Source organism: Psittacula echo (assembly GCF_963264785.1).
Source record: "Psittacula echo genome assembly, chromosome: 9".
In the NCBI taxonomy this organism is placed as follows: Eukaryota; Metazoa; Chordata; class Aves; order Psittaciformes; family Psittacidae; genus Psittacula; species Psittacula echo.
Window position 1 is genome coordinate 23694535 of NC_137745.1, and position 12586 is coordinate 23707120.

Here is a 12586-nt window from a genome sequence, read left to right on the forward strand (position 1 = left end):
GTATGAACCATGTTCAAGTCCTCACCAGAAGCAGCTATACGGCTTTCTAGAATCTCAGAAACAGAAGACCTTCTGCCACAGAGTAACTGGATAAAATAACCATGAGACCCTGTCTCAGCTCTGCCAAGAAGCAGCTGTAACTCACAAACTATTCAAACAGTAGAGAAACACTTCAATGTGATTACTTGCCATAAATCAAATGAAGTATCTCCCAAAACAGCTTTAAGAAAATCCAAACAAAACTGAGATAAAAATGGAGAGTAACTGAAGGAAATAAAGGTACAGAGATTATACCTTTCCTTATAAGAGAATATGCCAGAGTACAGATGAATTACATGTAATAATACTTGCTGTTTCTACGAAAGTTTCCAAGTCACAGATTCTGACTTAAGAAGAAATGTACTGTAGGCCATAAATGTAATGCTGGCTGTGACACCAGCATTCAAGGTCTTGTGCTAAAATGGGAGGATTTATTCTTGAGTAAAAAAGAGGGATAATAAAAATTAAGAACCAGTTTAAGGATGACCTCTAGTTTCCAGGCTATTGGAGAAAGCTGAAGGGCTGCCTGGGAAAACCCTCTATTTCACAAGGCAGGACAGTTGTAAATTATTGCTCTAGAAATTTTCAAACAAATACATCTACCATGAAAAGAAACATTCTATAGTCACGGCAAAAACAAGTAAGGACTTTCATTCTCAAGCACACTCAAAAGAGTAAGTGGGAAGCATTTTCCATCACATACAAGGGGAAAATTTTTGCTAATGCAAAACTTTCCTATGCATGATCATTCAGGAATTCTCTGGCAGATAACTTAGACAACTTCTCCTTATCCTTCTCTAAAAGTGCCTAAAGGGGAAAAAAAAATAAAATCAAAACACTCATTTTTTTGGCTATAAACATATGAATTGCAAATTGGATACAAACGTGGAACAATCTGAAGTTGCAGGCACATTTTCTAATTCTTTTAACCAAAATGCATGAAGTCCATAGCTGTGGAGAAAATAAGCTAACAAGTAAGGTATTAAGATAAATTATTAAGATAGGGTAGAATTGACATCTCTTTTAAGTATAGATCACTTTAGGGCATTGCAGTTAGGAGTTCTGTTTGAAATATATGAGTGGAAGTGCCTGATTTGGAATAGATTCAAGAAATGAAGTTAGTTTAACTGGATGCTAAGAATGCTATCTCAGTGAGCAGCAAGTCTCTAGTCAACTTCACATATTAAGAACTTAACATAGTAAGTCCTCAGATTTTGCTGGTGGATGTTTTTTTAAAGACAGGAGGGTCATGCTCAAGCTCCGAAACAACTGAAATATACACTAACTTTTTTTTTAAACGGTAATCACAAAATGAGTGTCATTTTACACTATCTCAAACAAATAACATTGAATAAACTATTACAAAACCAATAGGGTAAGGTACAAAGGGTCCTACCCCATCTGGACTTACCAACTCGTACTGGTACTGCTCAAGGATCTACTCACTCTGTGTTCAGCTAGATCACTTTTCTTACCTTCCTCCACTACAAAACACTGTACGCTCCTTTAGTTCTATTTATAATGTTTATTACTTTTCTTTATTAACAAGACACCTCTCATAATATGATCACCCATATCATTTTAAACAGAACACAAACCAGGCAAAATAAAGGGCATGTTAAAGTCTGAGGTCCAATTGCTCATGCTGCCTCAAGAAAATTAATATACCTGCACCACTGAACAGTGGTTGTAAAAATAGACATTCCCATTTTGTAATGGGAATTGCAGATATACAATCACCAATTAAGCAGGCAATATCCCAGAACTCCACATGGGAGGAAAATACAGCTCGAAGTCATCTAGCTTGCAACAACCTAAGTAGGCTGTATAAAAAACACAAAAGTCTAAAGCAAAATATATTTGATAAACTATTCAATTACTACAAATATAAGTGTGACAACAGTGACCCTCTCCTCAGAAGAGATTTATAATTTCATACAATAGTCCATGATATCTTACAGTAACTACAAGTTCTTTGCTACAGGTATTATAGCTTACTTGAATTTTAAACTCATTTTATTATTCCAGTATCAATTATTTATGATTACTTGTTACTGTGGAAGTAGAAATATTCTAAGATGAGGATTATTTAAATGCCTCCACCGTAGAAACTAAAATCCATATATCAAAAAAAGTAACCCCTCCCAATATAGCATTAATCTTCTAAGGTTTCTAACAAAGCAATACATTCAGAAAAAAGTTACAACTCTCCTCATCTATTAGTTTTTCTAAGTAAATTATCTATGCTCTAAATTGCTATTGTCATAGCAAAAAACTCTCACTCACCCTTCCTTTCAAAAAGCCTCCGCAATACAAATTTGAACATGCCAAGAGGTTTAATACTTAGCTTTTGCTTTTGAAGCAAACCAAATGGCAATACAAGTTATTCATTGCACAGGGTAATGCACATGTTTAACCAAACACCTGATGAGATCAGGGTTTCCTAATGTATTTCTTCTAGATGCACAGATGCTTCTAGTGAAGGTTCTAAAATTTCAGTGTATCACTGTTTATTAGTAGAAGCTACTTGACAATTGCCTATAGGATTATATTAATTCCCATGTTACAAGTCATTAAATTCTTGCTCTCAGTCATTTTTCTACACCAGGATCCGTCTTTGAAAACCAAATGCAATTGCATTTGTTAACTAGTAAGTAATATACCGCAAAGGTGTGGGTATTTTTAAAACACAAAAAGTGAACAGTTTAAAACCACAGTAAAATAAAAATACAGGGAATGTAGAATGTGAGAAAAATGTAATTATTTCAGTAAGTACAGGAATGCTTAGGAAGAAGAGAGAACAAAGAGAGAGAGAGGAGGTTATTCAACCAGCAAATCCACCTGAATGGAGAAGATACAGGAGGCATACCCTCTATTTCCCACACCATGAATGAGAAGAAAAGACATGTTTATATTTCAGAACAATATCAAGCAACCAATGAACCCATCACAGGACTTATACACAATAGCTTATACTGCTTTCTAGTAAAAACATAGGACAACTTTTGAGGTTTTTTATTCTTTTAGGACTGCACTGTCACCTAAAAAGCACATTCTTGAAACAGATAATTTAATTTCCTCTTTAAAGTAATGATTGTAGCATGTATACTCAAGTAATAACAGACTAATAAAAATCAACCAGTAACCACAACCTGCTTTTAATTAATAGTCAATGAAGAAAGTTAAGTCCAAGTACCATTTTATTACTATATGCAAGATTTACAGCCTAGCAAATCCTAGGGATTATTTTTCAAAAATACTTCTTGTAAACTCAACTGTTTTCAGTTGCTCAACATGTTCTTCTTCCTAACAAAACAAAGCAACACATGTAAACAGGATGAATAAGGTTAGGGTTGCCAGAGTTTTGATCTTGTACTAACACCTACTAAACAGGAAATAAGTAGAGACTACACAACAAGGTTCAGGTCAGAGACAACAGTAAGCCACATATGGCACAGCTCTGTCTCTCTTTCCTCATCTAAACAGGTTAGGTCTCAGCTCTGCAGCACTGTTAATATGATCTGACGGCCCCTTTTCCTCAACCTTTAAAAAATGCATATTCACACAGTCCTAAAATAACTTTCCACTGAAGTCCAGAATAACATGAAGCCCGTAAGAGCTATTATTAACTGAGTGCTCTGGGCTCTTGCTGGGCTGGAGGTTCTGCAAGATCAAGCAGTTCAGTACCTTGATTTGCTGAGAGCTCTACACTTAAGTAACTGAATTTTCAGATTAGTTCGTGGCGCAGAGGGGCCTTGGCAGATCATATACGAGACTCACAGAGGCTGCAATGTTTGTGGACTGCCACGTAAGACCTAGAAATTAGAAGATTTTCTGTGCCTACAATCTGTATTTGAAGTGCAGCCCAGTCTAGATGATATGCGCCTAAGGCTGATTCTTAGTACAGAAACCCACAGGCTTTACAGGGAACCAAATTAAAACTTTCAAACTTCCTCACTCCATTTGATTATGCATTCTCTTTCCTACCATGCAATCACTTAGAGTATCAAACTAACATCACCAATTCTTATCTAAACTACAGAATTCCTTCAAAGTTGTCAACTGAGGATTTTCAAATTTTGAATTTGAGGCTTTCCTTCAGACATCTGATTGCAGGGCCAGACACTAGCTGAAGAGCTTTAATTCTAGTGAGATCATGCTTTCAAAACAGTTCTCAGTTCTAACTTCTGCAGCTTAGCTTCATTTGATTTTCTTTAGTCTTCTATGAACAATATGCACTTTTTTTCTTTCTTTTCTCTAGGCTCCATATGGACCATTATAAGTTTGTTGGGTTGGTTTGGGGGATTTTGTTTGGGGGGAGGAGGGGTAACACAAAGAAACTCAAGAATCTTTTACAGTTAAATGATGGTTATAAGAAAAAGGCCAAGCAGTATAATTTATTTCTTCTCATATCAGGGCCAGTCCCATTCACCTCAGGGCCACGGGTTGTCTTCTGTACTTATTCACCTACTATTTTGCCTAAAATTTGGAAATTTCAGAAATTTTTTAAGTTGGCTGTACTCAATCAGCTAAGCAAACCTAAAACCACAAAATATTAGAACAAAAAACTTTCTTAAGCCTTCAGTTCAGAACCAAACTTGAAAAAGCTAATAGGTTTCAGAAGTTGAAGGCAGTTAATCAAGAGGCAAATAAAATTTCAAACATTTTCATTTACAAAAAGGATCATTCCAAGTTTGGCTTAAGAAAGCAAATCAACTTCAAGCCACTCTGACTTCCAGCTTGATACACATCTTACTTTGTATCACAAGCACAAATGATAAAAGTTTACACAAATTCAAGAAAAAAAATAAGTCCTTATGAAACATTTTTTAAAAGTGAAAACCAAAACACAGTGAAAACTTAATAAATTTATCACAGCCTTTGAAACAAAAACTCTTACATGAGTGATGTTAAATTTAATCCTCTCATTATCCTTCTTGTGAGGAAATTCCTCCCACATTGCAAATGAAAACTAAGAGAAGATCAAACCACACAACCTGACCAAGATCACAGAGTATAGACTTATTTATACCCAAGATAGTTCCTTTTTTGTTACATAAACCGATTCATATTATACCCATGGCTAGATCTGCATCATCTTCTGCAGCTAAATATGCTTTAAATCAAGAGCTTTGCTGAAATTTCTCAAAAGGACAGACTCTTGCTCTGTCACCATGGATTTTTACATGAGATCTTAAGTCTCCTGACAGCTCAAGAGAATTTAGGACACAATAGTAGAAACGACAGAAAAATATCAGGTACAGGATTAATATTCTAATTTGGTCTAATTTGCATGTTTAAATAGTTTTATTTTTTGCATGTTTTACTTAGAACTGTTAATATGATAAAGCTTCCAAAAACTTGCAACATGTTCTTTGCTTGTGTTTAAAACCCCAAGCTTTGTAGCAGCAAATAAAATTTTACTAACTGGCGTAGCAAACTTGGTGGGCTTTTTTGATTTATCATTATTATAGTATTCTAATTATTTAAAAGATCAATTACTTTGTTTAACATTATTTAGGTTTAGTGGTGCAATATCACTATTCAGCTCTTTACTGTTAATCATGGATTAGGTAGTTTTAATTTTACTGTTTCAATCTCTCTCTTGTACTCTATTCTCCACATAAACGCACGACTGCTTTATTTTAGTTCCAGTATTGCTGAATCCTCAATCCTATTTTGGCCATGACTTCTGGCACTTTATATCCCAAATGTTAGAATCTTGGAAGATTTATCTTCTTAAACAATTTTCCTGCCCTCAATGTTACAGAAGAAATTTGTAAAGGTCAAGCAAATTATCAGTTTCAGGAAACGCAAAGGCAGAAAAAGAAGTAAAACTTACTATTGCATTATTTTCTCACATATGGTACTTTTAAGACACCTAGGCTTTTTAAAAACCAGGACCTTCCTTGTGAAGAGCTTTTGATATAATGTAATCCTTTTATCAAACCAGAAACATAACTGGTTTTGATAAAACACACAGTTAAGCCAGGACAGCATCCTACTCCAACAGAAAAATAATTGTCCTTTTCCTCAATTTTTTTGGATATATTACAGTTATTTAAGTACCACAGAGAAGCAAAAGCAGATCACCACGCCTGATTTTTTTTTTCTTCCTCTTGAAGGCTATGAAAAATATTTTTCTTCAGTAAACCAGTTTATATCTCATGTCATACTTGTCTTTTTCATAGGAAGATTAATGCTCTTTCCATACAATGTAGCAAGCACATGCTGGAAACTCACTGGAGATCCTTAACTACAACCTCAAAACTCTGAGAAGTACGCCACTGTACCAACAGTACTGTATAACAGAGCTAGCATGCAGGAAGTGGGAAATACGGATTGTGGAGGGGAAAAAAAAGAGCTTTTCCATAGCACTAGAGAGTGCTTTCCCTCACTCCTGATAAGGTTATTTTTTTTACTGCTTCTTAACTTCATCCTCCAAATCCTTTGCATAAGTGAATCATTTAGTTCAAACTGCACTATGAACTAACGACCTCTGTGACATTTTGTGAAAGCTTTATTTTTATTTTTTTTTTTTTAACTGGAACTGGTAACACTGAAGGAATCTTGCAAATGATTTCAAAGTGATTTTAACATAAGGATAAATAGCTTCACAGTCTTATGACACAGCAGCTACAGAAACTGATGATGTGGCACAAGACTTTTTTTCTTTACTGGCAAATCAGAAGGGGGCTAAGGCTATTATTTCGCTTTGCATTTCCACAAGGCTCCTCACCACAAAACATGGCTTAGAGACATCTTTTGTTCCTCCATCTGGGTTAGGCTGTTTCTCAGATGATTTCACCAGCACAGTAACCTGCTGCCCGCTAAAACTTGAGCTTCACAGACTTCCAAAGAGTAAGTTTGCCTGGTAAGCAGGAATAAAATGAACTGATTGTGTTATTTCTGCAGTTAAAAGTGATTCATGCATGCTATGTAATATTTAGCTTTCAGCTAGTGAACTGTTTACAAATAGAGTTACTAAGCTTTGAGTTTATTACAGATGTAGAGAATCATGTTTTTAAGATTTTCTATTTTCTCTCAGCTTTGTAAGTGTGCAGTTTATCACACTGCACACACCTGACTTGTGTCTTCCATGACCAAGTTTCACCTGCCATGAATCTCTGTTTTAAAGCCAGTTAAGTTCTTAGAACTGCTTTCTGAAGAAGTGTTAGTATCTCAGTGCTTTGAGACATGACCCGCAGGCCTGGCAGGATAGTCACTATTCTACCAAAAATGCACTCACCTACAACCAAGGTATAAAAAAACCAAACAAACAAAAAAAAACCAACAAAAAATCCCCATAAATATCCCATAAAACCAGGAGAGACTTTGGTACTTACTCCATATGAAGCAATGATAACTCTCTTCATATTGTCTACATGGCAAGTAGATCAATTGCATGAAGGCCTAAGTAAGCTTTTTCCTTAAACTCAGCAGAACTTTACAGAGTTGTTCCTCTTGGTTTCTAAGGACTACTGTGGCACTGGGAACCCAAATTATTCATTGGAAATTTTGTGACACCTAGTCGAAGTGCTAAGAGAATACAACCAGAAGGTGAAGCTAAAGTTCCAGACTAAAACTGAGAGGGAGTAACAGGAATAAAAAAGGAAACAAAGAACATGAAATATGCATGGGGGACAGGTTTTGTAAGGATCTGTTTAAAAGAGCCAGAATCAAGTCACAAGATGTAGAGACAGATTTTACACACCAGGTCTGATTAAATGTTAGAAATATGGTAATAAGGTGTTCTCCAAATATACACTGTCTCCTCCTGAAGCACAGGATTGCTTCTCAACCCAGCAAGTGTCTGCAAAGTTTATCAGCATACCACATTTACATAGTGCTTGTGCAAAGGTGCTCTCTGTGTAGAAGTATTTCTCCTATTTACTTAGATTAGCTCAGGTATCGGAGGATGCTGTAGGGAGATGGAAATCCTGACTCCATTCAAACCTGGTTTTAAGATTTTAATCAGTTATGAAACTTGATTAAAGGAAGATTAAATACAAATGATACAAATTCAGAAAGGCAAGTTAGACAACAGCACAAATTATTTCACCCAGTCATTGTCATACACTGGCTCTGTGCAATACAGGAAGTTGACAAGCATGTATTAAATTCCATGATATTGTTACTACTTTATTTCTTAGAATTCTCTCTCTCATTTAGTTTGTGGAATACGTCATGCATGAAGCATCAATCATCACTATGAAGCATAAGAAATCAGCATTTAGAAGTCTTACCTCCTTTGTTATTGCGTTCAGTAAACAGATCTAAAGAGCATCAAGATAAAGAAGAGCCCCCAAATAAAAAACATGAATTTCATTATTAAAAAAAAGATAAAAACCAAAGAGCGTATCTGCTTTCCCCTGCCTCAGGGTTCCCATACTATACTGAGTAAAGTCTCTTAAAACTTTCCTTTGTATATGTGCTTTGACCTGCAATGTTACATTTTGACTCATCTGCTGTTTAAGCTGAACTGCCTAACATGATTCAGAACTCTAATTCTGCCAAATAATAGGGCTCCTCTGACTGCGTAGTGTGTTCTAAAATGTTCGTTTGGCTTTGAAGAACAGAAATTTGACAGGCAAAATTATTTGTCTTTCACAATATCAGTATTTCATCTCAGAAGATAAAATTCAGATGAAACTAATTTACTTTTAAGGTAAATTAGTCAATGTTAATTTATAAGTTACATACTATTACAGAAGCATGAGAAGACTAAAAAAAGCTTTTATCAATGAATATCTTACATTATGTGCGGTACACAATGGTTCAATTGCATTCAATTATAAGCACAGAAAAATTAAATTTTTATCATCATTAATGTGCTCTATCAGCCATGCTTTGCAGAAAATAGAAAAGCAACATAAAATGCTACAAAATATGCAACCACCAACGCCATGTACATTCCTGTTTTACCTAGACAACAGGCAATGAAATCTATTTCACTGTTCCATTTATAGAAGCAATCCTGAATTTACCTTGCCTTTAAATGAGGATACACATTTTTAACAAAAATAACTTTAAGAACAACAGACAAGCCATGGCTTGGATGCTTATAAGGCTAGCAAATTTCTTCACAAGGACTGTAGTACAATGCTAACTTGGATTATTTAGAGAGATGATGAAAATCCACCCTGGAGTATTTTCAAGGCTCATGCAGACAAAGGCTAGGCTCTCTGTTGGAGATGGAAACACTTCATAGAATCATGGAATGGTTTGGGTTGGAAAGGACCCTAAAGCTCACTCAGTTCCAACCCCCTGGCACAGGCAGGGACACCTTCCACTAGACCAAGTTGCTCCAAGCCCCATCCAACTTGGCCTTGAACACTGCCAGGGATGGCATAGCCACAGCTTCTCTGGGCAACCTGTGCCAGTGCCTCTCCACCCTCACAGGGAAGAATTTCTTCCTGGTATCTAATCTAAATTTACCCTCTCTCGGCTTAAAGCCATTCCCCTTTTTCTGTATTGATGCTTCTTAAAACCAAAACTTGCATGTTATTTCCTTTACCACTAAAACTTATTTTTCCTTCTCATCAACAGGATACAACCTACAAATTTAACCATGGGAATTCTGAGCCAGCTATCAGTCATTCACCTCCTCTGGGCTGCTACAGTCTTTTGTCAATATGAAGACTATGATTTTGAGGATGATTACGATGAGGTGCCAGATCAACACCCATTTTATTTTAATCCAAGTACACAAGCTGAAGTTCCTCGCTTTCCTTTTCCAGTTGAGTGCGCCAGGGAATGCTTTTGTCCACCAGCTTTTCCATTATCAATGTACTGTGATCATCGTAAACTTAAGACGATACCAAATATCCCTAGTCACGTCCAACAACTTTATCTGCAAAGCAACAATATTGAAGCCGTGCCTGCAGGACCATTCTCTAATGTTACCTTCCTAAGAGAAATTAACCTCAGCCACAACAAAATTAAATTTCATATGATTGACCATGGTGTTTTTGCCAAACTTCCAAACTTACTGCAAATTCATTTACAACATAATGAATTAGAAGAATTTCCATTCCCGCTCCCTAGCTCTCTAGAGAGACTCCTCCTTGGTTTCAATAAGATTTCTCGGCTATCTGGAAAAGCACTGGAAGGATTACCTAACATAACCATGCTCGACCTTTGCAATAACTTTCTTGAAGACTCAGTACTCAAAGGAAAACCCTTTTTAAACATGAAAAATTTAATGCAGCTAAACTTATGCAACAACAAATTGCAGACTATGCCTCCTGATCTACCATCATCACTTATGTATCTCTCTCTTGAAAATAACTCAATTTCTTATGTTCCAGAAAACTATTTCAACAGACTTCCGAAAATCATTGCGCTAAGAATGTCTCGCAATAACCTGCAGAACATTCCATGCAACACTTTTAATCTACCCAACCTTCTAGAACTTAATCTTGGACATAACAAACTGAAACAAGTTTTCTATATTCCAAGAAGTTTGCAGCATTTGTATATTGAAGACAATGACATTGAATGTATGTTGATGGTTGCAATTCTTTAAAAGCAAAAAACATAGTGGATTTTGCCACTGGTTGTGGGAGGGGGGAGAATTTGATTTATTTTCCCTTCCATCCAGAGTTAGGAACTTTTAGCCTGTACAAAAAAAAAAAACAACCAACCAAAAAAAAAACCAAAACCAAACTGTCAGAGGCATCTCTTCTGTTGTGTCATTGGTTTCAAGGACCTGCCATCTTACTACTTCTCACTTAGGTCACATATAAAGCAAGCACAGAATCCAGCAGTCATTCAAATGTGCATGTTGTTCAAGAGGTACTCTGCTGTCCTTTGCAGGGAGGTGAGCTTGAGCTATTAGTGTTCTGAACTAACCAGATAATGTGGAAGACCACCACCCCATTGTCTTCAAGATACAGTGAAAACACATGCTCTGTTAGTTGAAACCAAACCAGTGAAATTAGAAAGGATTTTATTCTTGCACCTTACCCCTAATTTTCAATATTTTTTTTTCCTAAAAAGTTAGTACCAGTTTTTCATAACAAGCTAAAACCTTTTTAAAAATTGCTGTTTAGGCAATTGATAAAAAAATACAGAGAAAAGGAACTATGAAAACGTTCCATTCACATAATATAGTAATTAAAAATTGTAGCAGTGGTTATATCTATTTTTTTTTTTTAGCCCACAGTTTCATACTTTGCAAACCCCAGAATTTTTATCATCGTTATTTACAAAATCAATTTAGAATACAGGGAAAGATTATGTTAGTGCTGTGCACAACAAAAATATTTTGTTTTAACTTCAAAGCACAAGTTTCAGTTTTGCAATAGGTCTTAAACAGAACCATTTTCTATATTTTAATTAATATTTTTCTCTCTCTTACAGTCATAAATGTTACTTTGATGTGTCCATCTATTGATCCACTGAACACCAACCAATTAACCTATATACGGGTGGACCAAAATAAGCTTACAATTCCAATCAGCACATACGCTTTCTTTTGCTTCCCTCACATTCGAACCATTTATTATGGTGAACAAAATGTTAATGCCAACAAATCAACTCAACTAAGAACGACAGTGTTCCGACGATTTTTAACACCAGAAGAATACCATGAAGCAGATGATGACCATGAAATACAGGATCATGAAACTGAAGACCACGAAGCAGAAGACAACTATTTTCATCCATACTTTCAGTGAAGTAATCATCATTAATGGGTATATATAGAAATTGTTACTTAGTTGTAGGGTATTCATATCCAGCATAGAACAGTGGGATAGTTTGGGATATTTACGATACATCTATAAAGTGGAGACAAGATTTTAGTGTAGGTAAAAGCCTGTTATTGATGAAGTAAAAACCATAATACTAGGAGCAAAGAGCACCTCAGCATTAGATAGCAACCTAATATACAACCTGGGTTGATGATGGCGCCATCATTAGGGTGAGCAGCTTAACTTGAAAAAAATTGACCTGAAAAAGATTTTATGTTCTAAAGTGATTCAGCTTGCAAAATTACTAAAATACAAATCAATGTCATGCTCAATAGCAACAAGCAAATAAGGCAAACATCTGTTCAGCTACACACTGCAGAAAATAAGAGACAGACACTAGAGAAAATAAGAGGGTTAGATCACAGAGATACTTCCACAAGGTTCCTCCACAACTTCAAGAAATAAAGATGTTTCTTCTTCCAATTTCTAATTTGACAGGGAAAAAAACCCCAAACCAACAGAGTTTCAAATCTGCCTCGTATTATGTTTGCAGTGTCCTGCCAACATGTATTTCTCAGCTTGTACCTCAACTACCACAACTATCACAACTCATTCAAATCAAAGGAAATTGTAGTTTGCTAGTAATATAGGCAATAAACGACCACTCAAAGGTCTTAGAATCTAGGGGAAATTATGTGCATTAATACAACTGAACCACTAGTATTTACATTTTACCTATGCTTTTCCCCATTATTTTAGAAGGCAAATTAAAATGTGATTTAATCTGTTTATCATAATTGTTCATAATGCAGTACTGGTACAAATAGTGGTTTGTGGTTTTTTTAACTATT

General features: G+C 35.6%; 2 protein-coding genes across 2 annotated transcripts in view; one reads left to right on the forward strand and one right to left on the reverse strand.

Annotated features, from left to right (window-relative positions):
• Positions 1-12586, reverse strand: part of CENPP (centromere protein P) — a gene marked incomplete at its 3' end in the record, with an annotated part of 145552 nt that overhangs the window by 91030 nt on the left and 41936 nt on the right. The window lies entirely within an intron of this gene.
• Positions 9611-11720, forward strand: OMD (osteomodulin; the record flags this gene model as incomplete). Its single annotated transcript, XM_080625417.1, has 2 exons — positions 9611-10541; positions 11404-11720. The coding sequence occupies 2 exons, from the start codon at positions 9611-9613 to the stop codon at positions 11718-11720; spliced, it is 1248 nt and encodes a 415-aa protein (XP_080481543.1).